The 27,496-nt window shown below is 39.7% G+C and overlaps 1 protein-coding gene and 1 pseudogene across 1 annotated transcript; both read left to right on the forward strand.

Annotated features, from left to right (window-relative positions):
* The first annotated feature begins 2,844 nt into the window (after nt 1-2,844).
* Nucleotides 2,845-27,496, forward strand: LOC134500616 (phospholipase A2 inhibitor and Ly6/PLAUR domain-containing protein-like). Its single transcript, XM_063307908.1, has 5 exons — nt 2,845-3,012; nt 19,136-19,252; nt 21,206-21,361; nt 22,577-22,717; nt 25,242-27,496. The coding sequence occupies exons 1-5, from the start codon at nt 2,958-2,960 to the stop codon at nt 25,448-25,450; spliced, it is 678 nt and encodes a 225-aa protein (XP_063163978.1). The 5' UTR covers nt 2,845-2,957; the 3' UTR covers nt 25,451-27,496.
* On the forward strand, nt 3,033-3,196 carry LOC134501687 (U4 spliceosomal RNA; annotated as a pseudogene).

Below are 27,496 nucleotides of genomic sequence, written 5' to 3' on the forward strand. Positions count from 1 at the left end.
ATTTCAGTGAAAAACATTGGTGGTCAGTTTTATTTAGTGAGTTCTAAAGAGAAGTACATTACAAGCAAAGAAAGGCAAGAATGCATAAGAACATTTCCTTTAGCATTCTTACTTTGAAATGAGAGCATGGTGTATGTGTGTGTGTGTGCATGTGTGTGTTTGTACACATACATAAACACTGAAAGTCAGAGGAGATGACACTTTGATTGAGTCAGACTGTCTAGTTCAGTACTTCCTCTTGTGACTGACAATGGTAATCCAAGGGCTTAACCTAGTAATACTTCCTAGCTGTGTTGCCTGAAATCTAATAAAACTGTCAGTAATTAAACAGGACTTTTTACATGCAAAACACACAGTCTGCTTCCTGTCATGCCTTTGTGCTGAATTTTATCTAAATTCATAACTGCATATTTGTTTTTCTATGCGGGACTCTTTCAACGAAAGAAATCTAGAAACTGTAATTCTGAATACGCTTCTTTTTTAAAAAATGTGTGAAAAATGGTTAATGATTGCTGAAATAATCTGTCTCTCTGGGGGAAATAAGACTTCACTAGATATGACTATTGACTTGGGAAAAATAGCATGCCATTCCTTTTATTTACCAATTATGTTGGTGCTGAGAAACTCAGGAATAAAAAAAAATCGATTTCCTTTTAAAATTAAATGTAAATACAACCATGTTGTAGAATAAATGTATTGTAAAAATTAAATCTTTGCAGTGCTTTTTTTGTCTATATCCAACTCCAATAAATAACAGAAGATAATACTGTTTTTTCTTGTACTCTGTGTTCTAGCCAGTTTTTTCCTAAAGCTAGCAATATTTTTTTTTAAAAAGGCAAATATCACAATTAAAATCAGGTGAAAACAGCTGCAAGAGTACAAAAAACACTGCCTTTTTAAAAAAAACCACTGCAACTGTGTGATCCCTGGAAAAAAGGCAACTTCTTCAAAGAGTTGCTGCATCTTTTTGCAATAAAATTCCAAAGTGCACCATAGTCCTGCTAGGGTACCACCAGTAGTTCAAGCTGGAAGGAGATATCCAGTGTTCATTTAGAAGAAAATGTCTAAATGGAAGCAACAAGTTGGTTTTTTCTGGATTTCTATACTGACATCTAGTGGTTGTTGGGATTTGTGCAGCCATAAGATGCTCTCAGGTTAGACAAGTATCTGTCTAAGCAGAATTCACCTGTCAAGAGACACACAATATGTGAGTGTGAGCTCTTATACTATATATGTTGTATCCAAGTTGTCTTTTTAAGTGTGGGCATGCTTCATGTGCTTCCAGTAACATAATCTCCAGCATGAAGGTGTGCTGTCTGAAGAAAACTTAATAAATGCAACAAGGGAGAAAAGTTTTGTTTTTTTTTCCCTCAGAATAATTTTCATTCCTAACTGTCCTTTGAAGATTGAGAGAAGATGGTAGATCAAAGATCTGCCTGACATTTTGCTTGCCTACCCTCAGGCAACCATCTATCCTTTTGTATCCAATCTAGTTACCTATTTGTCTTAACTCTGGCAAATATTTCAAACATGGTTTATGCACTTTCTCCCAGAAGGTCTTCATAAAACACACAATTTATTTGTGGAAGCAAATATTGAAGGATGATGTGCTAGAAATGAGGTACTTTTGGTGAAGGACACATATATACTGTAAATATATATGTTTTTCAGACCGTTGCCAGGTAACCCATCTGGTGCATGAATGGGGCACATGAAGTGATGTTTCCACCTAGCTGCTACTGTTAATTTCCAGGCCTGGAAACCATATTACTATCACTAGATCCTTGCATCCTAAACAACTTTCACTTTGTTCCTTTCAGGAACAAAGCAAATGAGGCTGAGAAACAAAATAAGTTTGTACCCTTGATCTGGCCTGATGCAAAATAATTGATCCAATTGTTCCTGTGTCTCCTAGCCATTTTGTGATTTACTGTTTTTCAATCATTTTGATGTGCATCTTGAAGTTTTGTACATACAGCATATTAAATCCTCGTGTCTCCCAAAGCTGCTGTAATAATCAGATACTCTTCAGTCTTGATCTTCCCTTCAGAGCAATTTAAAAACTGCTCAATACATTTTATGGATCAAACACCTGTATCCATAAATGATACAAGTATCCACTTGTGCCTTGTGTATAAAAATAGATACTTGTATATAATATTGCATTGTCAGTTATATGAAGGTTTGTTCATAACTTTGTTGTAGGTATTTTTCTAATGTGAAGTCTTTGTCATTTAGGGTTACAAGGAGGGCCTTTTCTCAGATGTTGAAAGCATGCCTTTCAGAGCTGTACACATTTAAAATGATTCAGAGGAAATGCTTTGCAGTTTGCAAGGGGGCAGCATCTTTGTGTTTTTTCATTAAAGTAGCTTCACCTTCTTCAGGCTTCCACTGTTCTTCCAGTCTTCCATTTAAGCCTGCCAGAAAAATATATCAATGTCTTTAAAAATCCATTCATTAAAGTGCATGGAATTCAAATTCAAGGGTATGCAGTAGACTGAAAAAAACCAGGTTGCATTATGGAATAGTAGAGAGGTGATGTGTTTGCACAAGGTCTCAGACATTCCTTCCCATCCTTTCTGAAGCATGCACAGCCCTAATGGATTCTCAGTATAGGTTTAGAATTCCTGAATATTGCATTAACTGCTTTAGAAGAATAATGGGAGGGATTTGTTGATGCCCCTAAGCCATAGGAACAGTGATTTGCTTATATCCATGTACCCGTCTAACAAAACATCTAAGCCCCTGGTTGAGTAGATTGGAAGACTGAAGCACATTTGTTTCTGTGGCTGATGGTAGCCAACAGTTTGTGAAAACTGAATTTAATATTCCTCCATTATGAGGCCTGTTTAAGAATTATAGATAGCCACCTAGTGGTTATAGAAAGACTTCACAACCTGTTTTCAGGATTGTGTTTATTAATTTGTGTCCTGACATCCTGACTTTGACAGCTCAGAATGGCATTGGGGAATCCTCCACCAATTATATCTCCACAACAGCAACTTTTGATAAGTAAGTGTGTCTTTATTACGGTCTTGGTGCAGTGGCACTACTTTAGCCAATGAGGTTTAACAAGGCACAATTATTGCTAATGAAAAACTGTTCCCAGCAACTTTTTATAGTAGCATGTGCTCAGAGAAAGTGTGACAGAGTACAGTATGGCTACTATTCAAGTAATAAATAGAAATACAACCATCGACGGGAGACAGATTATTTCACAGCTATTTAAATAAAAGGAAGATTATCTTGAGTGCACGTTTATGAAAATCAGTGGAAATAACTCCTGAAATAAAGTGCACTTCTGCCTCAGCTAGTGGCTGTTAGGAGTGGAAAAAGAGATAATGCATGTTATTGTAATGACAGTGTGGAAACACTCTCATAGTTTCTCAACACACACACGGGTTATTTTTTGTTTAATGCTAAAATTTCTTGATTCTATCCTCTTGTACCCATCCTGCTTGGGATTTGACAAACCCTTACTTTTTATTTCACAAATGCATACTGCTGTCATCCATAAGGGACTGTAGCAATTTAGGTGTCATTTCCTTGAGCAAGTTTATATGCCCTAATTTAAATTTTGCATTAGAAATATAAGGAAAGGAAATCTAAACCCAAACAATAGGTTTCAATAGCTTTAATGTAAAACCAAAATGCACACACACACAAACGGTACCAACCCACTAGTACATAGATGAAGCAGTGGCTGCCCAGTCTATATATCTTCATGATGAAAAATCAGGTCAGATCAAACATGTTGGAGGAAAAGGGTGTGATCAGGTGCATTCAGTCATCTTCCAGAAAGACAGGTCCTCCTATTCTCTCTGAAGATCCATGTGTTTCAGAAATATATGGCTTTATATTAAAGATAAACAACTTCAGGCCCCAGATACCCTGAAACCTTCCAAAGGTCATAATTATTACACTTTACACCTTACATTATGAATTACTAAGTAATACATATTGTAATGTGCTAGAAAGTAAAATTATTGAATACATAAGGAAGAATTATATCAATATAATACAGATTTATTTATTTATAGACTGGGTTTAAGAAGACTCAGGTTCAAATCCCTATTGACCTGAAGCTCTCTGAAGACTTTGAGTCATTCACTCTTTCTCCAGGGATGGAGATGTTAACGTAAGTCCCCTCAACCAGAAAAACGTCCAGCTTCCAGAAGCCCATTGAGGCCAGCAAAAACAAGAGGAGCTTGCCCTAAACAAGCAGCAGCACCAGGAAACTACTTCTGTACTTGCAACCTGAGATAGAGTAGGCAGCATGGGAAGCCATTGTCATAGAAGCGGCCTTAGGCTCACTTGATAATGCCTCTGGTTTCTTTCATTTGCCAAATTTGGGGGAACCTCATGGTAGAATGGGAGATGGAGATGGAAGACAAGATCTGTCCTATTTGCCATTTCCTCACTGACAGAGAAGATTGATTATCCATTATTTTGGTTTGATTGGGAAAGCATCGTGCACACTGCTTGTAATAGCCCAGCAGGGAAAGCTGCTTTGTTAAAGAGTACTCCTTCAAAGCATTAACTTCCAGTTCTCCTTTTTCCTCTGTTTACAACACCTGGGAAAAAAACATAAATACAGTAAATAGATGCATAATAATATGTCTCGGTTTTTACCTTTGGAAATGTCACCTCACTCTTACAGGTTTAATGACTATATGGTTGGAAAGTGTCACTGAGGTAGTTGTAAATGCCAAGCATCTTTCCTTCTAGGCAGTGATCAGAAGTTTAAAACCTTTATATCAACAAAAACAACCCATACCTAACTTTCGGTCTGGAGTGGTGTGTTCCTGATATTCTTGTAGGACGCTGGCTTGGAATTAAAGCAGTAGGAGTAGCAAGGCTGAAACAGCTAATACCATTTCTTCTTTGGACTTGGAAGCACAGGGAAAGGTGAGAGGAGAGAGGGAGAGAGAGTAACCTTCAGATATTGAAGCCTTCTTGTTCTCATCCATTTCCCATTACTTGGGTATTATTCAATTCCAACTTTAAAAAGAGCCAGTGTGAAAGTCCAAGAGGTAATAGGAGGAGATATCTTAGGGGAATTTGCAGGAATACTGGCACAATATCTTAGGCATTTCAAGATTTCACCATTAATTTATATTTTGTTTTCATTCTTCTTGAAGTAGAGTTCAATGTAATGTTAATAAGTTCCTACATTCCAATTAAATTTATTGGAATATGCATTTCTGGGCACGTTCTGGAAAGGTATCCATGAATGCCTTGACATTAAAGCTCCACATATATCCACAACTGCAATACAAATTAAAAGCTGTTGGCATCTTCTATAGCTGTAGGAAGGATCACTACTGTTCTGACAACTAATGAAAGATGATGATGAAAAAAAATGAAATTAGGAACGCCTTTGCCAGAAAGCTGTCTCCTTTGAAGCACTTGACCCTATCAAGAAAAGTCTTGGAATTCAAGCATAAGACATAAAGCAATTAGGAGAAAGAAAACATTTTCTCTCAACAATCCATCTTGTCTGCAGTTTCAGCTAAGCCAGCAAAGGCTGAGACCAGAGAGACAAGCGCAGCCCTCAGAAGACAGCTTGTCTGCTCTTCCCCTTTTCCAGGAGTCTGTCTCAATTTATATATTCACACACATGGAAAAAAACTCATTTATGGTGATCCTCATTTCATTCATATGTGGAACACTGACTCCTGATGGCTGCCCCCTGAAAGCACAAACTTGTGCATCTCACATGGCTTATTGGTTTATAGAACATGTTCTGTTTGTATCCGCTGCATCCAAATAGGTAAAATGCAACTTGCCTTGAGTGTTTTCCTAAGTAACTGGCAACAGTGGGACCTAGGGAGAACAGCATATAAATGGAGCCTGTGAAGGCTTGGCAGCCCTGCAAAAAGGCTTTGCTACTTTGCTACTTGAAGCAACACAAAATGTTTCCTGCTGCATTCCTGTTTGTGCTTGCTCAGAGGCCAGCTGTGAGTGTGGACATAGGATTGACTACCAAATGTGTAACTATCCCTAAGGAAATGAACATATGCCAGGACATCAGCTATGCAGAAATGAGACTGCCCAACCTAATGGGACAGACCAGCTTGGCCAAGGTTACTCTGAAATCTGCTGGGTGGGAACATCTTACATGGATTGGCTGCCACCCTTTCAAAAGGCTGTTTTTATGCTCCCTATTTGCACTAGTTTATTTGGACATGTAAGTCATGGGTAATTTCTATTCAAAATATGTGCCTTACAGAGAAAGGTGGTGGGAAGGAAGCTGGAAACATTAAGATTTGGTCTTCAGGCAGATTGGATGCCTGTCTTGAGGTCAGATCCATATGCTTTCTATTTTTCAGAGGAGCTCCGCTTAGGCCTGACTTGTATCTTACCAAAGATATTACAGTAGTCTCAGTTCAAGCTCCTCCTTTTCTACTAAATGTTTGCTATGAATTATTAAAACAAAATCCATTGCTGAGAGTTGAGAGTTTGAAGTCGCATTCTTCAGTCTGGTGTCTCCAGGTGTTTTGGGGTACCATCCCCATAATCTCCAAGGAGCACTGACAATGGCTAGAGATGAATTTATTCCTGATTCTGCCTTGTTTTTCATTACATTGAAGAGTAAAGACCTTGTTAAAAAAATTATGCTCAGAACTAGCTGTGGTGCTCTACAGATCTTTCAAACCACAATTTCCATTATCCCCAGGCAGCATTACTATTGAAATGAAGTTGAGTCCAACCCATCCGGAGGTGCATCAGGTGGGGAAAGCTAACCGGAACCAATGAAGTTGATAGATTAGTTGGAGATGACAAATTCTAACTGATGTTCTTGATTGATATGGAAATTTCCTTAATTACCTTAGTTATCAATACTGTGAAAGGAACAGGAAAATAGAAACCATGGATTTTGTTGTATACAATAGTCATATTTGTATACCAGAATGTAAATGATCTCATATTTTCTTCAATAATCTTAAAAACGGCACATATATCTAAAGGTGATCATACCTCGCTCTCTTCAATAAGAATTGATCGATTACAATATATATTATATCAATGAATTCTAGCCAGACAACTGGACTATACTAAGCAACATACTGCTTACTGTGTTTTTTAAAAGTCTTTCTATTAGCCCCAACTTTTTATTGGATTTTCAAAGATAAGAATTAATCTTTATTAATGCCCAACTCAGCTTAAAACCATTTTCATTTATAAAGAGCCACAGACTGTTTTCAACTTATTGATTGCAACATGCTTAACAATGAATGAAACGCTGGTGGTACTGGTGGTCTAGCGTCCTTCAAGCAGAGGCCACACAGCCATCTGTCTGAGATGTATTAATTTGGATTCATGCGCTGAGCAGAGGGCCCCCTCTAACCTCTAACTCTCTGATTCTATTCTGACTGGAGACATTTTTGTATTATATATGGTCAGCACTGTGCAAGGTTTTATTCAGAATCCAGAAATGAGATGGCCAATTCCCTGCAAGCTATTTCTGTTATATTATTACTCCATGCAACCTCTGGCACATTTTGTTCTATGAAATATATAATAGCAATTTAAGCTAGGATGAGGAAACTTTTCTGCCAATCTGGAGCACTTCTAGCCCTCAAGTGCTTTCCTATTAGATATGCTGAGCCCTCTCCTACAAATTAATAGGAACTTAATTAGCTGATGTATTGATTAATGGGAAGGCTGCACTTGCCAAAAGACACATGAATAGGTCAGAATGTGAATCTGTAAGGGATAGGAACAGGAAAGAAGTAATTACAAAGGGCAGGATCTGATACTAGAATAGCTAGGTTTCCAAGGGTAGGATAAAACAGGAAAGCTAAAATAGAAACAGTGAAAGGAAAAAGGTAGGATGGAAAAGCCAGGTAAAGGGAATAATTATCAGCAACTAGAATACAGGAAAGGATTAAGCAGACAGAGATCTCTTGAGGTGTGTATGTGTATATAGATAGACATGAAAAGGTAAAGACATTCTAATTCAGCTTGACTCATTTCCTGCCCCTTTCTTGTTAGAGGCATGAAAGTGATTTGATCGCCCAGGATATTTTTCTCAACTTCCCAGTTTAGCCATTAGCCCAGGAATGTCCAGGCGAACCCAATCCAGGTATTAACCTGAGCCAATCTGGCTTAGTTTCTGAGATCGACCAAGATAAGCCAGTTGCTGCCACCTGCTGAGGACAAACATAAGAACCACAGACTGAAGTCCTCAAAATGCTTTAAATTTGTGATAAATATAGAAAGCATGTATTAAAGAAAAGCTGTGTACATGCTGAAATGATGACGGGGAGTCTGCCAAAAGGAAAGCAATGTCCATTTCTAAAGACATTTAGACTGACTGACTGCCTCCACCCCCCAGTTGTGAAAACCTGCTTCTTTCAAATCATAAAATTAGGACACTTCATAGAGGAGATCCTATCCCAAACTAGGCTTGTTGAGAAGATCCAACCTGCTTTTCCAACAGCTTCATCCAACCTTGCACAACAGTGATTTGGGATCACTGTGCTCCTGTTGGAATGCCAGGGATGCTCCTGGCCAAGCAATTTCGACTGTGTGATCAGTTCCAAGATGATGATGTCTTGCTTCTCTCAGCAAAGAATGCAAACCTGTACCTTCTGTGGCTTATGGGAGAGCAGGAGGCAAAACATATGAAACTGTTCATTAAAAGCACAATTAAATCCAGTGACACATAGGTAGAAAATGTGTAGGTTGAGAATAGTTTGGTTGACATCCTGCCTGTTCCGGCAATCATTGTTTATGCAGAAAGATGTAGCTTTGAGAGGAAGACATTTTAATTTTAATGTTGAAAAAGCTATTTATTATTTACAAAACTTCGTAAATAATTTGCAGTCCACCAGCTGTAAGCTGTAGCAATGAAGCCATGTTAGACCTTAAAAGCCAGCTGCTTTTCCAGAGGAAGGAAGAGGTGTCAGAGCTGTTAAATGTATGTTTGCACTAGATAATCCCAGAGATCTCATCATGTGCCAACTGTTGAATGCCAGGCCTTGATGGTCGTTCAAGGCATTATGTAAGACAAAACACAGTTTTCTGCTCTCCTTGCCAGATTTTACAAAGCCTGCCTGTCAGACTTGTCCAGCCATTGAGCCTTTTCCTTGCCTACAAGAAAGTGCTACAGTTTTTGTGCCAGACATTTTGGTGAGTTCTATTGACAGATTTAGTAATAAGGTATTCCATGGATTAATGCTCATCTCTTCACTATCCATTTTTTGAACCTTGATTCCAGTATAGATTATCTATAATTTGAAGCTCATCGTCTTCATAGCCTAGTGAAATGACACTAGTTTAGGTTGGTCTCTTAACATGGTACTGGTCACAAGACAGTGACTTCAGGTGAGTAATTGTAGAGAGTAAGGAAGATAACCTTGATGGACATATGTAGAAGCTGTTGCCTAGTCAAAAGGGGTTGAAGCAGTTTTTAACTCCAGAGCAACCAGATGACATTTGGAGGCAGCTCGGACAGATACCTCCCTGATTCACTGGGGTATAAGAAGGGGGTGTGGGGGGAAGTACAGCACAATCAGATTTGCAAGATTCTGTTATTATAGCCAATCTCAATAAAAGTAGTTCCAGTCTTCCTGTGGTGCTGATTTCCTGATCTGGTCTACCTAGTGGGGCTGACAGTAATTTACCTGCCATGGATAAACATCAAAATAATGCAACAAATTACTTTGTTTTTGTTTTTAACAACACCTATTGATTGTGTAATACTCCTATTTCAGGTGTTCTATTGCTCACTTAGAGCCTTTCCCAATTTGCAACTAACCATGGGAAAAATATAAACATACCTTGGCAACTTTTTCTTTCTGCAACATCCTCATAATTTTGCTTCCATCTCATCTTCAACCTATACTTAAGGCAGCTTAAACTTATCCTTAGCTGTTTGGGTATTAAAGTAATGTTTTTCCTCTTAAAGCAGGCACCAAGCCCCAGAAGGTTTACTGCGGGTGCGACCTGATACATTTCAGTAGCCATTTAGTCGGTGTCACAGCCTGGTGATTCTTGGGGGTGGGGTCAATTCAGCCCCTCTAGACATTTGGTCATGACCCCTTCACTTCACTTCTTGGTCACTTGCAGATCCATTCTGCTTTGGGCAATGGGAGAGTCTAGTTCTTTCAAACTGACCTCTCTCTTGTGTCCACCAAGTCTCTGCACTGATCCCTGATTTGGTGACCTAGATCAGCCTGAATAACAATTAGTGGTTACTCAAGAATACGGGGGGGGGGGGGGGAAAGGTGCTCTCTGTTGCTTCATGGTGCAACTCTGCTGTTTGGACTGTTCTTGAACATGGGTTTTGCTGTCTTCTAGAACAGTTTTAAGCCCATGTCCAAATGGACCTTGATGATCAGCTCTAGTTTGATAGAAATGTTTTGCACAGGTGCAATCAAAGGGAGCCTGAACATCATCTGATACTGGCTCCCTTTGAATACACCCACAAAAACATGCACCAAACCAGATTGAGTTTTCACAGATGGCTAAACCTGCTGGTCTAACCATCTGTCAAAGCTTTCCTCCTCTCCCAGCCTCATTCCCATCCCACATCAAGGTGAATGTGGGTGGTAGTTTTGTGGGAGGAGAGAAAAACAGTTTGGGAGATTCCAGCAAACTGAGTCCACACTCAGTTGTCAAGCTGGTGAAGCCTAGGCTTTCCAACGAATGTCACAACATCACAACCGCCTAGTGTGCGAAGGGTCCCATCTCCTGGTTGTGCTAACAACCATGGATTTTAACATTCTCCTGCTGTGTGCATTTTAATTTTGGTACTATGTTCCATCATGTGTTTTAATTTATTTTATGATTCACTGCCCAGAATCACTTGCTGAGATGGGCAGCCATACAAATTGAATGAATAAATGAATAAATAAATAAATTCATTAAAATGGCCACAAAAATATTCTTTTAAAATAACAAGGTTTATTAAGAACACAAATTATTAGTAGTTAAAGCATCAGGCTAGAAACTGGAAGACTGTGAGTTCTAGCCCTGCCTTAGGCACAAAGCCAGCTGGGTGACCTTGGGCCAGTCACTCTGCCTCAGCCCTAGGAAGTGGGCAATGGCAAGAGAAAACTAGGTTGAAAGAAACTGGGAGAGGCTTGATTTGAGCCAAATTCAACAGAAAAAACAAGCCTCCAGCAAATTCCTCCCTTACTATTTACAGCAATGTTTCTCAACCTTGGCAACTTGAAGATGTGTGGATTTCAACTTCCAGAATTCCCCAGCCAGCAAGGTTGGCTGGGGAATTCTGGGAGTTGAAGTCCACACATCTTCAAGTTGCCAAGGTTGAGAAACACTGGGTTACGTATATCCTATGTATCCAAGGTAAAGGAATTTTATAGAAATGTTGCTTCTTTAAATTGTAAAAGAATGTAAAAGAAATGTGTAACAAAATAAAGGGGTGGGGAAACCACTGATGTATAAAACCAATGCATTTTTCCAAGCCTCCAGCAAATTCCAACCTTACTATTTACAGCAGTATTTCTCAACCTTGACAGCTTGAATTGTGTGCCCTTTAGCTCCCAGAATTCCCCAGGTCAAGGGGAAGGGCTATTACACTTGCTCTGGGATTTAGTCACATGCCCCACCCCCACCCCTTGCAAGAGTTTTCTTGCTATATTAAAGTAGAAAGGATTGATCAATTATGATGTTTCTTTTGGATATTAATGGGGAAAAAATAGAACATATCTAGCCCATATCAATAAGCGAGGGCAGAAACATCATGCATTTTGAAAGGAACACAAAAACACACTGCAACACTGCCTTCTCAAGTGTAATAAAATACTTAACATTCTGTTTCTGCACTTCACATAATAAAAGTGCAAATATTTTCTTCAGACGCTGTAGCGGTGTTTGGCTATAAAAATGTGTTATTTCTTTAGCACATCTGAAAATACTACTGTATTCTGTTGTATAATATTTTGTAACATATAATTAAACTTTCTTAAAAGATTTATAAAACTTATATGGTGCCTTCTTTGGGCTTAGATAGGTAGGTAAGTGTTGAAATATTTATATATGTATAAACAAAAAACACCTCTATAACACAATTTCTAGGAGTTACTTTTGTAAATCTTTTGCTGCTTATATGTTATAAATCTGACACTATAAACCATTTGGGAAACTATAGGATACAAATGCTTTAAATAAACAAGATCACTTAATCTTGAATATTTAATTGAAGGAAAGCTACACATATTTCTACCCTGGTTGGTGTATAATTTCCCATAGAATTATGGCTATATGTGTCTAATACACAAGGTGGCAGTTCCTACAAGTTTATATTGTGTTTTGCGATTAGGAATTTTGTTAATCTCAGCAGGACATGGGTGTCTGCAAAGGGGAGGGGGGTCAAAAAATCATGATAGTGGCTGCAACTATGCAATGAAAGCCCTGCCCCTTTGCAACATATATTAAATGCACCATACACTTTTTAAAAGGCTGGAGCTTCCATCTGATTATCATAGCTGCCATCTTGACTTTTTTGACCCCCAAAGATCCCTGCAAGGCAATGTACTGCATCTTAAACCAACCCATTTCTGATAACCTTAGCAATTCTAGAACAAATTTTATTGATTTCTTAAATCGTCCCTGTGCTTTTGATCAAGTAGTTTTGCATTTTGTCTTTCTTGGTTTTAAGTCTTTAAATGTTGCTCTACTCAGTTTAATCCTTGAACTTTTATATAACAGAACACATTTTAAAAAACAAACAGCTAAATGAGTACTAAGGAGATTCAATGCCATGGAAAACTGATCATGGAAAACTGAAGGTAGATGAGGATGAGTGAGATGAAATGAAGAAGCGTTATGTTTCATGCTAATATATATATTTCGTGTGGCAGGGCCCACTTGCATTCCCTAGATCCAACACTAAGATAGACAATGAATGTGTATAAAATCAGTGCCTGTTAAAAGCTTATGAACCTGGAAATATCAACAAGGGAAGTTTTTCTTGTGGAATTAGTAATGGGGATGCAGTTTGGTGCAACGGTCAAGGCACCAGGCTAGAAACCAAGAGACCATAAATTCTAGTCTTGCCTTAGGCACAAAGCCAGCTGGGTGACTTTGGGCCAGTTACTCTCACTCAACCCTAGGAAGGAGGCAATGGCAAACCACTTCCGAAATCTTGTCAAGAAAACTGCAGGGACTTGTCCAAGCAGTTGCCAGGAGTCAACACTGACTGGAAGGAAGGAAAGAAGGAAAGAAGGAAGGAGAAAAGCATTACATCACAAATTATAGTATCATGCCAAATAAACCCTTCAAAGAAGCAACATCTATAGATGTTGCACAGCAGTAGACTGTTTGACCATTTTCTCTCATACCCTGGCAACAAAACCAAACTACTGTACATTACGAAAGCAGGACTTTCCAAATTGGAGTACAGCAATATTATTACTTCAATCTGTTTTCTCTTTCACGTCTTCATTGTGGCTATGGCAAATTAACACTTATTTAATCAGTAAACATACAAAGGTTTAACCAGTGATATAATGATAGGTTTTGAGCTCAGCACGGCAGTTCTGTAGTATAATGCTGAAAAGTAAATCCAAAAATGCAGCCTCAGTCATGATGTCATCATGCAAATTATTTGCATTATTGGCAAATTATGGTGACATCATAACACACATTCTATCATTTGTCCCTTACTGACATCAGTGGCCATAGCTGGTTGAGGAGCACATTTCCACAACTATGGCTAGTGTGCCAGCTGCAGCTCTTCAAGAGCCAGGTGGATTTAGTGATGTTTATCTATGCCTTAGTTCAATCTTGTCTTGACTATTGCAAGATGCTGTACCTGGAGCTCCCCCTGAAAACTGTCCTGATATTGCCATTGGTGAAAAATGCAGCAGCCAAGCCATGAACCATATAATGTCTGTACTCAATCTGCACTAGTTGCCAACTGCTTATGGGGTGGAATTTCAGGTGATCATGCCTGTTGTCCTTCAAAGTCAAACAGCCTGACTATCCGAGGGACCACCTCTCCTACTCTGAACCTGCCAGTTAAGTAGATCAGCAGTAGATCTTTTGAGGATCCCTCTCATTGCCAGAAATCATCAATTGCTATGCAAGATAGGACCTTCTCCTCTCTGGCGCTCAGGGTATGGAATGCATTTCCCAGGGTGGTGTGTTTGACTCTGATCCCTCAGTAATTAGGAAAATTATAAATTCCCACTTCCTCTATCAAGTTTTAGTTGTTAACCAAATTGATTTTGATAGCAGTGATTGTAATTTACAAACAGTGATTTTAACTGTATTTTTAGTATGTTTTACAACTCATATTTTATTATTGGTCTAAGATCCCTTGACCATTGTATGGGCAGAAAGATGAAATATACATTTAATTTATAAACAATAAACAAATCAGGCTGCTACAAAGAGACATTCAGGTGGCCCTGTCATGCTCAGATCTAGGCAGGTTTGCAACAAATGGCAGTTGTTTTTCATTTTTAGCTGGTTGGATGCATATAGAAATTGTCTTATGGTTTCTTTCTTAAGAGCAGAGGAAAAGGGAGAGAGAAAAAACAGAACACTTTATAAAAACAAGAGAGGACATATTTAGACAGTATGTACAATAAAAATACTGCCTTAATGCTGCTGCAAACAGGAAAAGTTACATGCCAGCAGGCAAACTACCAAATATCTCTGTGTAATTTCTGTTCAAGCAATTTGTATCCCCACATTTGCTGTGAAACTGATTGTCCAAGTACCAGGCTTAGATGGGGATGCAACTTCCTGTACTGTTGAAGATCCAGTACATCCAATTTTAGAAAAACTAAACTCTAGAGCAGTGTTTCTCAACCTTGGCAACTTTAAGATGTGTGGACTTCAACTCCCAGAATCCCCCAGCCAACATGTTCACTGGGGGATTCTGGGAGTTGAAGTCCACACATCTTAAAGTTGCCAAGGTTGAGAAACACTGCTCTAGAGATAAGAGAAGAAACCCAATCCAACCATGTCCTACAGTGGTAGACTTGAGCCAGCTGTACTTCACAGCTGGGAGATCATAGAGAGACAGCTACTTGTGGAACAGAGTTTATTAATTACTAATGTTATTAGTAATTCACTTATTGTTGGATTTTTATTGCCAGGTTGCAGGAGAGATGCTTGTGGGATTTCTTTGTCTCCAGTGCCAGAATAATTTAGGTGGCCTTTGGTGCTTCACCTCAGGCAGTAACATTGCTTGGTCTGGCCCTGGCTTGGGAGAAACACGTTAAAATAAATAAACACAACCTTAATTTTGAAAGTTCTAGACAGGCAGCCAAACACAGTGATGTGAGAAGGGTGTAGCCTAACCCAGATGAAAGGCTACGGATGGAGTTTAATTGAGAGGTTCACCTGCCTGGAAGCCTGAAATCTTGACCATGGGCGAAGGAAGTGAAGAAAATGCCATCACTGGAGGAAGGACAAGTTATGGTTTCAGAGCAAGAGCCCAAGCTGGAATGTTGGGTGATGACAAGATTTCCTATTGAGGAAAAGACGTGATATGTGGGAGGTAGTAGAGACACACACTTGGAAAAATTGTTTACATGGGCCTGTCGGTTTGAAAGGAAGCTAGAGTGACTCATTGTTCTTTACACCCAGATTTTCACATTTGCACTGACATGTACGTGGCAAGATAGCCACAATGCCAATACCAAAGAATAGACTCCCTGTACAGGTAATCCTCGCTTCATGACTGCCCTGTTTAGCGACTGTTCGAAGTTACAAAGGCTCTGAAAAAGTAACTTTATGACCAGTCCTTGCACTTACAACCTTTGCAGCATCCCCACAGTCACATGGTTGAGATTCAGGCACTTCACAACCAGTGGGCATTTACCACCATCTCAGTGTCCCACGGTCACATTATCGCCATTTGTGCACTTCGCAGTTGGCTTATGACAAGCAGTCAATTCAGAAACCAGCAGTAAAATCACAAGTTGTAGTCATGTGCTGTCTCGCTTAACAACTGCAGGTGATTTGCTTAACAACCATGGCAGAAGTAAAGTCATAAGTCTGTCATGGTCGCATGATGTCTCACTTAATGACCATTTTGCTTAGCAATGGAGTTGGCGGTCCCAATTGTGGTCGTTAAGCGAGGACTACCTGTACTCATACATGGATAAAAAAGGACTGGTACTTTAAGTGCATGGTCACCATTTTGACTTTTTTGACATTTACCCCACCCCCAATAGACATCCCTTCAGCAGCAGCTCTTGACATGTAGGTGAAGACAATTGCACTCAATATTTGAATACTGGAGGACAAAACGGGAATGGGATTTCATGTTGAGAAATATGTTTTTAACTTCTGTTTCAGGCTAATTGTGGCTTCACATTATGTCTAAATCCAGACAAACTGTGACTATGGTCTTATGGTTAAGTTAAACTAACTTAAGCCATGCTTTATGAATCTCACTTATTTGAATAAAAGAGTGTAAAGAACAGCTATAACGGTACATTCACATGTGACACCACACTGCAATTAATAAAACAGAATCAGAAACTGTAGGCATTTTAGTTCTTGAAGCTCAGCTAGGGCCTTTGCAGCACTGATAATTCATCGTTGATTGTTACGTTACATCCAAACATTGCTTTAATTTTTGCTGGTACTACAAAATTTTGCTAGCATTAGAGTCAGTGCTGAGACAAAAAGATGCATCTGGACAACGTACTAAGCAAATCCAAACAACATTTTAGACTGCTTTTGAACTCTGTCATTGTGGTTTTCTAAACAATGATTCATAGCTTAGTGTGCTGTGTAATCCCAGCCCAATGTGACTTATCCAACAAACCATGGATTAGTGCAATGTGCCTATCAGATCTTGGTGTCCTTGCAGTTTATTTTATGAAACACTGTAGGTTTCCTCTGAAGAAAAACTCATGGATCTGGCACTGAAATTTTCAAGGTATGGAGATTCATGAGAACAAGCTCTGAGCTCCTGTTAAATCATGTTAGGTGATGCCCAGCTATCTGAATGGCTTCTCAGTTGGATATTGTGAGAAGGGCACCTCTGTGGACAGGTTAAAATGTGACTAATCTATCATTCATCTCTCTCTTATTTTTCATTACTTTTCTACGGCTGCAAGCACACATCTCGAAACAGTAAAACCATGAAAACACATCCTAACTCTAATTAAGAACATAATAGGAGATGGCAGGCAAAGCAGAGATATTAACAGCAGCTAATGTTTGAGCAGCTTTCTGGAAGACAATCGAGGCCAACTGGATTTCTGGGGGGGGGCTTACTCTGGAGGGGCAGCAAGGGAACAGAAGTCCCGCTTCCAAGCTCCCCACTCCTGGACTAAAAGTACTTGGCAGGAGTGTTACAAGGGGGTGGTTGAAAAAGGTCAGGATGGTAGATGCAACTGTGCAATTGTGGCTGCCATCTTGATTTTTTTACCTTCCTCTTTGTACCTGGAGTATCCTCTCATGAGTAGAACCCACAGGCCAAACAGAATCAAGGACTAGAGGAAACTGCCCCATACATTTCTTGAGCCCTTCCCCTCTAGGACTTTCTCAGTTAAAACCAGCCCCTTAGAACCTATCAGAAGCCAAAGCAGCTTTTGCAATGTAGGTGATCTGGCTTGCGCTGGTCAGGAGGAATGCCGTCGTTGCACAACTTCCTCTCCATTGTGGCCTTGAGGAGAAAGGATGCTTTGGGATACTCCTCCTTCATTTGCAGTAATTGAAGGTTTATCTCCCAGCTGAAAAGCTGGCCACATTAGAAGTTCAGCCCAGTTCTCACCCAGCAACAATGCAGGCCTTCCTGGATTTTGGCCTCCTCTTATCCCTGATAGCCAGTGGTGAGTGGTGATGTGGTACAAAATGGTGGGGGGAGAACAGTTGTGGTGCCTTTCCATGCTTGGAAAGATTGACCCAATAAGAATGATTGATTTCTTTTTCTATAAAGATCTGACTTTTTGGATTGGACAAGAGAATCCCCAGCAGGATTCATTTTCCTAGGTTTAGAATACAGTGAAATCTCATTTTAATGGACTAATTGGGTGGAGGGGATATTCATTATTTCTCAAAACCTAGTAAATTGAAAGGTACATCACTGTAACAGCGCAAATGATGCAATTGAAGTCATTTAAACAATCTGGGCAATGACTTCATTACGCAGATGATGTAGACAGACACAAATCACATGATTTGGGGCAGTTATATAAGGATTTCACTCTGAAAATGATCAAAATGGATTTTCTATTGCATGCAAAATCCATTGCATCAAGATCTGATAAATCAGTGTTTCACTATACTATGTACTGTAGCACTTAAGTGTAGAATGCTGCTGTCACAATGTCTTGCTGGCCCTTAAAAATCTTCCTGGTTGGTCAAGCATTCTTTTCACTGAATGGCTAAGTTTTGATCTAATGCCTTGTTTTATCTGTGTGCCCCTCTCAATTTTTATTATTTCAAATATTAGTTCTTACTGTTTGCAATTCATACTTGTTTTCAATGATCTAGCTGCCCCACGGAGTGCATTAATATTAAAAGGCTCAGAAATAGACATTTATGTAGCTACATCATTAACAAATAAAATAATTGTATGCTCCTAATTTTCTGAAATCTCCTTCTGGCATCTCACTGAACGACAGATTTATGTGTGCAAATTTGTCTGATCTATGTCTCTCTTGCAAATTTGTTTGTATTGTTTTAGGAAAGGCTATGTATAACACAACAACTTTGTGATATGGCCTAAGCATACAGATAATTCTTTGGTCAGAACGAGAGAAATGTTTTGCTAAATGAGGCTGAGCTGGTTTATGAACAGGTTTATGAACAAGTTACACATCTTAGCAGGCATGTGCTTCCATTTATCCCTGATCTCTGGCAAAAATCCAGAGTAGCATTGCAAGATAATTAGTTCATCTGTAATGAAGTATGCGGGGCTCATTTAATATCGCCCCAAATACTACAAACTTACTGCACTCCACTTTTCTTCACATTTCATATAAACAAATGGCTATATAGAGATCCATAGCTTATTTGAATTAGCAGTGGGAATTGTCTTTGAGTTGTTATAGGCAAGTAGCATTTTTGGTTATGAACCCTAAGGGGACATTTCAGTCATTAGAACTATGGAAGTTTAATAATTTCTCTTCCAAAAATTAAATAGGTAGATAGAAATAGCCACACTTTTCCTCTGTCTGTTCTCCAGGTATTGCTCTGAAATGCGAAGTTTGCATTGGTCAAGGTCACAACTGTTCTGGTAATATAGAAATATGTCCCCCAGGACACGATTTTTGTGGTATCACTGCATTTGAAAGTGAATTGGGTAAGTAACATTGGAAAGCAGGTTTTCCTTTATAATCAAAATATGCATTTCAAAATGTTCAAATCTTTTTGAGTTCTGCTCTTTTGAAGACTGGAGGTCCCCTATTAAGTTTATTCACCAATGGGAGAATTGCACGTGGCTGTCTAATAATAGCAAGACAAATACCGATTGCATGAGAGAGAGAAAAATCGTATCAATAAAAATTGTTTGAAAATGGAACTAGTTTGAAAATGAAAAACAGCCAGAGAGATTGGGAGTAACCCTTCAAACAGAAGCCACACAGCCACCTGCCACGGATACTTTAATTTAGATTCCTGAATGGGAAAGGGGTTGGACTCAGTGACATAAATACTGTATAGGACTACCAGAACTGAGCTGCAAAAATCCAGCTAGCCACTCAGGCAGCAAAACTTTTGCCAGATTCCCACCATCTAAAGGCCATCTAGAGTTTTGCAGCCCTGATCTGGTAGCTGTACCATGTGGTCCCTGCCAACTCTGATTCTGTGAAACTAGGATGGGACTTCTCGGTGGAGACATATTTTCTATTATGTGCTTTGCCTGGACAGAGTCAGTATCCAGGAGGATAAAGGTTCCTCTGTAAAGGCATTTACTACTTTATTTGTCCATCTGCTTCACTTGTTTTAATAATAATTTATTAAATGTATATGCTGCCCAATTCCTAGTGACTCTGGGCAGTTTTACATGCTTGAGTTTGTTATTGTTATTCTGCAAACTGCTTTATCAGTAAAATGGGCTGGAAAGTGAATAATAACAGTAGTAGTTGTAGGAGCAATAGAAATAATTTATAATAATGTTTTAACATTTAAATTGTTGGTACTGTCCGTGGTGAACTGGGTACAGGAAGGGAGTAATGTGTTGTGGGAACTTGAACGGAGGCCCCTTGATCTAGTTAACTAACACTAGGAAACTAGCTCTAGCCTTAAACAGACCCCATATAGGAGTAAACTAACTCCACCCACTCAGTCATGGTTGTTCGAACACAAACCCAGTAATTCAGACATATTGCATACCTTATCAGAGGTGTATGCAGGGGGTCAAGAGGGCACAGAATGATCAAATCCGCCTTGTGGCCTCGTGATACAAGCTCAGCCCCTTTGGTATGTGCATCATGGGGGTCACACACATGTGGGGTGGAGCTTGTGGCAACAATGCCACAATGTCATTTTTGATGAAAGCAGCATGTTCCTGAGGATGCTTATGGATTTAGTTCTCCAAGAAAAATTCCCGGGGAGAAAGAACAGCCAAGAATATAAGCAGCCAATGACAGAACACACATCCCAAACATGGGATGGCACCAGTGACTGAGCTGTGCCCTCTGCTGCATCCCTACCTGCACAGCCAATGGTGAACAGGCTAGGGACATCATGAAGCTGTTCCACTACTGTGCAATGAGAACCAGTTTGGTCTAGTGGTTAAGGTGCTGGGCTAGAAACCAGGAGTCTGTGAGTTCTAGTCCCACCTTAGGCATGAAAGCTGGCTGGGTGACCTTGGAGCAGTCACTTTCTCTCAGCCCAACTCGGTGCAATGTAGACTAGCCTCCTCGTGGTGCACCCCAGGCAACTGGACTTGTCATGGCTAAATTGTCTACACATCTGGCTGCTGGACCTCACAAGGATTTCCCAGCAAGAAAAAGCAGCATGAACACCGAACTGCTATGCCATACGATTAAAAAAAAACTACTGTGCAATGATTCATGGATGGCGGAGACTCTGTATCCCCAAATTATGATCATTGAAGTAGTTAATGGTTGTGTGATGCCACAGTCACCAGTAAAGATCAGTTACCTGGTTAGTGGTGGTCAAGGTTAAGCAAGTTGTGGGAACAGGGTACTACTCTTTCTATTTACTGTGATTTTAAATAGGTTTTGCTACTTTTAATGTCAGCATGCTCACATTATCTGCTAGAAATGTCTGTTTATTTTCCTCCCTGCAGAAGAACTTCAGGCTCAGGGGATTATTAAGAACTGTGTTCCATCAATCGTCTGTGAAGGTGGTTCTGCTCATATTAATCTGGGTAAAAAAAGAAGATCAAGGACAAGTGTTTTTTGCTGTAAGGACGATGCCTGCAATACAGATTTTCCAGTCATATGTAGGTATCTATTCTGAGATTTACTCCCTTGAGCTTTTGAACAAATGATTTCACTCAATGAGCTTTTATTAAAAGCAGAATGACCAAGCTAAGTCTAGGCTAAAAAAAAATAGTGTGGGTTTAAAAACACACACACACACACACACAGAGACAGCCAGGTAAGAAGGAAGAAGGCAGAGGTGAAGATTTAGACCTCCCATGCTCCACAAGGAATGGCCCTGATCCAAATTAGACCAGGGTGTACTTCTGATTAAATAAATTTAAAAAAGAAATTGGGGAAGGACACACATCATTTCCATATTACCCATTTTAACCCCAAGTGATCAGCTCACCCAGACACGTTGCTGGCTTGTCCTTACAATCTAAACATAATTGTAGGATCACTGTACCATCTAAAATCTGTACTTAATCTAAAAGTGACCTTGTCGTTCTCAAGGTGCCATGTCCTTCCATTTCTGTCTTAGCAGGTGGAGCAGATGAATGAGGTACAAAATGTTTTAATCTGGGAATAGCTAGTCCAGTCTCTTTGGAAGTGTTCTGAGAACACTGTTCTGAGTTGGAAACCCGCATCTGAGGCTCATTGCCCTTCTAGCAAAGTTGGAACAACGGGGGAGAAGTGCTAACAGTGAAGTATACAAAAGAGAGGGAAGAATTCCAACAGCTGTTAAAATGTTTCAGAAAATGTATTTCTTTTTCAAGATCACAGTGAAAGCAAAAGCAGCATAAAAAGGACATTAAAATGACTCGCAAGATACATGTAACAATATATTTTTTAAAAATGAGTAATTCGCCTTGTGCACATTTAAAGTAATTCAGTGAACAGTCTAAAATAAAATAGCCTAAAGTTATCAATATAAGCAGTCAAACAAATTCTTATAAAAAACATTCTTACATTCATTCATTGAGCTCAGATCCCAGGAGCAAGAAACACAAGCATCATTATTGATGAGGAACATGAATGTTCTTTAAATGCTTAGCCTGTGTTTACCTCTATTGTGAGTGGGGGGGGGAAAGGTCCTGATAAAGACAGAACAAGGTGCAAAATTGTTTTACCTTCTGTAATGTCCCATGAAATAATTGACTAATTGGAACAACTCATCTTGAGCTCAAAACAGAGTAATCCCCCCCACACCAAATATTTAGCCCATTGAGATGCCACTGTCTGATTTAATTATGCTGTTTGGTATAGTTTCCAAAAATTTTCTATTTATCCAGTGCCAGAGTTAGATACCAAGGTCAATGGTCTTCGGTGCCCAGCCTGCTATGCTTCATTTCCTGATTCTTGTAAGGATGACACTGTTGATTGCGTTGGATCTGAATCTCAGTGCATTGATTTGGCCGGAATCATACACTTTGGTAATCTATTCAATAATTCATTCAGCATTTTATTTGGGTTCTTATGAGGTTTGATAATGGACTTCATTACCAGAAAACATCAGTTTCTTTTAAATGAAAAGTATATACAGCACTTTATGTAAGGCATGGAAGATATCAAAACAATGGCTCTTGTATCTTGTGAAACCTATCCAAATATTTATGCTACAGCAATTTCAGGCAAAAAGTTTTCAAGTAATTAAAGAGTTTGCTGAATTTCACTAAATTGCCTCCTGCTATCTCATCTACTCCAGGTGGCTGCTGTGGTCAACAGTATTAAAAGTCACCAAGAGATCTAATTATATTCCCTTTGTCTCTCTCTTGATACAGAGCATCTATCAGGGCAGCGAAGCTGTCTCTGAACAAAATCCATGTCTGAACCCAGACTGGAAATTATCTAGATAATCAGTTTACAATAAGAATTCCTGGGGCTGCAGCACCACTGCCTTCTCTGTCCACTTGATATGTGATAATAAATACCAGCCAATCTTTTTTAAACTCATCAGATCCAGGGATGGTTACAAAGCAGGAAAATCTGGCTTTCACAGTGTTAATCTCAGGAATCATTGGCAGGACATAGTCCTTGAAGGCCCTTATATGCCAAGCCAAGGAGATATCCAATAGGCAAATAATGGTGTGGACTGATTCAGGCACTGTCAATTTCCTTGAAAGATTAGCAGTAAAACTTGTTTGGGGCCATATAATTAGAAGATGCATGAAACACCTTAGGTGTTTTGTTTAAGTGTATTGCCAAAAGGAGCCTGAAGCCCAGCACGAATCTAGCAAAGTTAGATGTGAAGAACCACATTGGCAGCTCACAACATTGTGCAGGCATCTGCAGTCTTAAGTAGAATGAATTCTTTAAGCTATTTACTTGGGGTCTGGAATCTGAACTATGAACAAACTTGCAAGGTAGTTACTGGAACACAGTGGGCAGGAATGAATGTTTGTTGTGCTGATTCAGAGATACAGATGCATTCAGACCTTGTGCAGTATGTACTGTGTGGGGGTGGGGGTGGGGGTGGGGGTGGAGGGGTATGGCCTTTTCTTTTTCTTGCATTAAGATCCAATCCACGTGAACAAAGGAATGTTGCTGCCAGTCAAATGTCACCAGTAAAATAGATGAGAAAGCTCTCAGCAGGTATGGAATGTACAATTATGTAGCACAGGTCTTAGGTTCTTAAACAATTGGGGCATTTCTTTCTAGTGCAATATTTGTAAAGTATTTTGTCCTTTAAAATCTCTCTCTCTCTCTCTCTCTCTCTCAATCTCTCAATTTTTCAAGTAGAAACTTGGCAGCACCCAGATAACTTTGGCTTGTCTTGACAAGCTGAACAGGGTCACCCAGAGATCATACCTAGATTGGATATCTTCAGAATATCGCAGGGTTATATAATACATGGGAGAGGGGTCAAAGCAATCTCAGAAGAAGGCAGTGGCAAACCGCTTCCATGATGTTGCCAGGAAATGACATAGACATTCCCCTGAAGTCAAGCTTAACTTGAAAGAAACTTTGCTTTTGACTTGCTGCAGTAGATAGAACATTCATTTAATATGCCAGGGCTTCCTTTCAAATGCAGAGTAAGGAAAATGTTCCTTAGAGTAGCTAAGTGTGGAAGTTAGTCTGGTGGATTAGAACAGTGGAGACCCTTATTCACATCTCTACTCAGCCTTAAAAATTAATTGGCTGATTTTAACCAAACACCATGTTGTCAGCCTAACTTACCTGATCTGGTTGTAAGGATAAGATGGGAAAGGAAGAGTATGTACTCCACCTTGAGGCCCTTGGGGAAAGGCAAGATAAGCTATAGTAGACAATTGCCCAGCCTGTTTTGTGCTCTCCTGACCTGGCACTCTGAACAGTGCCAAGATGTCCTTCTGATCCCTATTTCCCATGACACTTCAGATGAATATTAGATGTGGAAGGAAAAAGTCCACTAAACCCAGTTTTCTGCAACTGCTCTGGACACTCTTGCTATCCACCCAAAAGTATGTCAGTGCTCATCAAAAGAGGTCCAAAAACTGTGGGAGCAAAGGAGTCACAAACAATTCTTACTCTGCAGGCAAATAGAAGAAATGGCTGGCAAGTTTCCAAATATGTTTTAGGCCCATTGCACCATTCATCTACTTTATGAGAAAAGTTCTGAGTTTTAAGAAGCAAAATGAATTAGCTGAGGCAACGAGGTTGATACTGGGTCCTAGCGTTTTATTGATTCTGCTGTCTGTAAAAAGCTTTGTTTTATTATCCTCCTTTATTACACTGCTTTCTGTTTAGGTTGCAAAGGACTTGATTGTTGACTGTCTTTAAATTAAAGGCAGGATATCAATCATCCTATCAAAATACAAGCTACAAATACAGCAAATTGGTTCCTTCTGAGAAGGAAGGCCATCTGGGAGAAGTGGGTGGTAGACTATTTCTTTGGCCTTGAAGAAATGGATGATGAGTATCTGTTGCCCCCTTGTGGTTAACATGCAACTTGTTGTTTTCTCTCTTTCTGATCACCAGAAGAGACATCTACAAAAGTTGCCATGAAGGGCTGCACTACCCAGGCTGTCTGTGATGCTACCGTCGGAGGTGCAGCAACGTTTAGTCAGGCCAGTTCAGCAATCACCAGCCTTGAATGCACCCGGGCCAGCAGCATGGCCAGCAGCTCTCCTGGACCAACAGGACTCTTCCTTTCAGGCATGATGGCCTTCCTAATGCTGCAGCTGTAATCCTAACTAGCCAACTGTGTTTATGAGCAAATGATGGAGATGCTAAGCCAAAGATGCTGATGTTTGGCTCTCTGGTATCATAGGTGGGCAAATTCTGGGTGAGCTGAGCATTAGCTCTTGGTGTATTAAGGCCTAACCCATTATCATTCTGGTTGTTTAAAGTCTTCAGCATACATTAAGGAAAGAGGTTAGTTAACCATCAGTTCTGATCTGAATTGATAGCAATCACAATGTTGTCACGGTCATAGCAGTTGGTGTCATACTGATGTATTGGCCAAAGACTGAACCATTGTTCATCTCTTGGGGTTATGGTTGATACAGTATTTTGTCCTTCTCATTCAATTTGATGGAAACGAAAGGGTGTGTGAAAAAATGTTTGGCCATCTATTCAGGGCGGGCTGAAAAATTGGAATCCTCAGTCTTATCTTAATTCCCAGCTGGTTGAGCAAGTCTCATTCTGTACTTTACGATGATTTCCCCAGCGGTCTGCAGCTTCCTAGCCCTTAGTGGAATCCCAGGAGAAGATGTAATATAACGAGTGAACACTCTTGAGACTTTCTTAGGTCAGAAAGCAGGGGTGCTTAGAGATAACATCAATAGCCTCAGTTACCTTGCAGTGATGAAATGCTCTAAGATTCTTCTAAGGGCTTTTCCCCACTCCCACTGGTCCCATGCTACTTATCTGTTGCTCTACTTTCACAATATTTCATGAGCATCCTCATCGCTGCACCCTTGCGTTTCAGTGGATGAGGAAGGAAGAGGAAGAAAGGGCCTGACTGATCGAGGAACAGGGAAATTGGCATTCTAGCTTCTTCCGCTCCATCCTCTTTGCTTCTTCACTGCATTGTCTTCCACAATGATGGGGGGAAAATAGTGACCCCTCTGGATACTCCTGAAGTACTCAGGGCAAACGGAAAATAAACCAAGGAATCTGAGGACATTGACTTCAGATGGCAGTGGAATATTTCAAGAGAAGGAAGTGAGATGAGACAGGAGTTCCCACCAAAGAGAAGTTCTCTGCTTTGCTACTGCCCTTGCTGTATTTCGATTAGAGCAGGAGCTGAGCTGAAAGTTAAGCTTTCCAAGCCTTTTGACATTATGAGAATGAAAGGGTGCACTGATCTGAGGCCAATGGTGGCCCATGTGTGGAAGGAACTGAAAGAATCTGAGGATGTGTTAGAAAAACGGATGCCTTTTTTTAAGGGAGGGACAGATTTTAGCTCAGATTTAGTATAAAGTGTTTCCCCTTTCACACCAATGCTAGTTGACAGAATCTTCTCTGCTGTGGCAAATGTGGATTTTGGACAGATTTGAGTTGCTAGATGCTGAGGTGGTTTCATGGCTATTGACACTAAGCCACAAAACCGCCTCTCCATCATTTTCCCCTGCTTATTGTAAGGAATGAATATGTATAGGAATTGACATTAAACTAGAACAACCATTTGATTAAATGTTTGATTGAATCTGGCTTCTAACCAGGTTTTTTTTTAATTCATTAAAGAGTGAAATCAATGAAAGAAACAAAACAGAGGGCATTGATTTATTTCTTTCTTAAGCTTGGAGGAAGATTTTATTTCTTCTGCATGTACTTTACCACCTCTTTTTAAACCTTTGATCAATGCATAGTTTGATAGATGGCAACAATAATTAATAATGGTTTTCAGTTCTATTTCATATATTACCTGTTCTTTTCTAACACTCAGGCAAAAGCTTTAACCTGAATGTCATGGGCTTTAGATACAGAATAGTTGGCATTTAGGGAAAAAAAGAACATAAGGATCTGATCCCACAAAGTCCTGATGGGTCCTGATGTAAAATGTGTGACTATTTTCATTCACTCATTGCTCCAGTGGATTCGTCAGAATTCATATTTTTGCCTGAAATGAAGCTTAATAATTTTTACAGCCTTGCCATGTAGCCTTGTAAATCTTGAGAGAACCTGGGGTTTTAGCACTGCTGCAGCTAAGTGGATGTGGACCTGCATACTGTACAGTGCTTGGATTGAAAATCAGAGGAGGCAATGTGACGGGTATAAAACAACAACAA

This window comes from Candoia aspera, chromosome 7 (genome assembly GCF_035149785.1).
Source record: "Candoia aspera isolate rCanAsp1 chromosome 7, rCanAsp1.hap2, whole genome shotgun sequence".
In the NCBI taxonomy this organism is placed as follows: Eukaryota; Metazoa; Chordata; class Lepidosauria; order Squamata; family Boidae; genus Candoia; species Candoia aspera.

Bases quoted from the DNA above. Each gene is read 5' to 3' on its own strand.
- LOC134500616 (XM_063307908.1), top strand. From the start codon at position 2,958: ATGGCATTGGGGAATCCTCCACCAATTATATCTCCACAACAGCAACTT. The intron at 3,013-19,135 runs GTAAGTGTGTCT...TCTGTTCTCCAG, and splicing joins ACAACAGCAACTTTTGATAA to GTATTGCTCTGAAATGCGAA. The intron at 19,253-21,205 runs GTAAGTAACATT...TCCTCCCTGCAG, and splicing joins TGCATTTGAAAGTGAATTGG to AAGAACTTCAGGCTCAGGGG.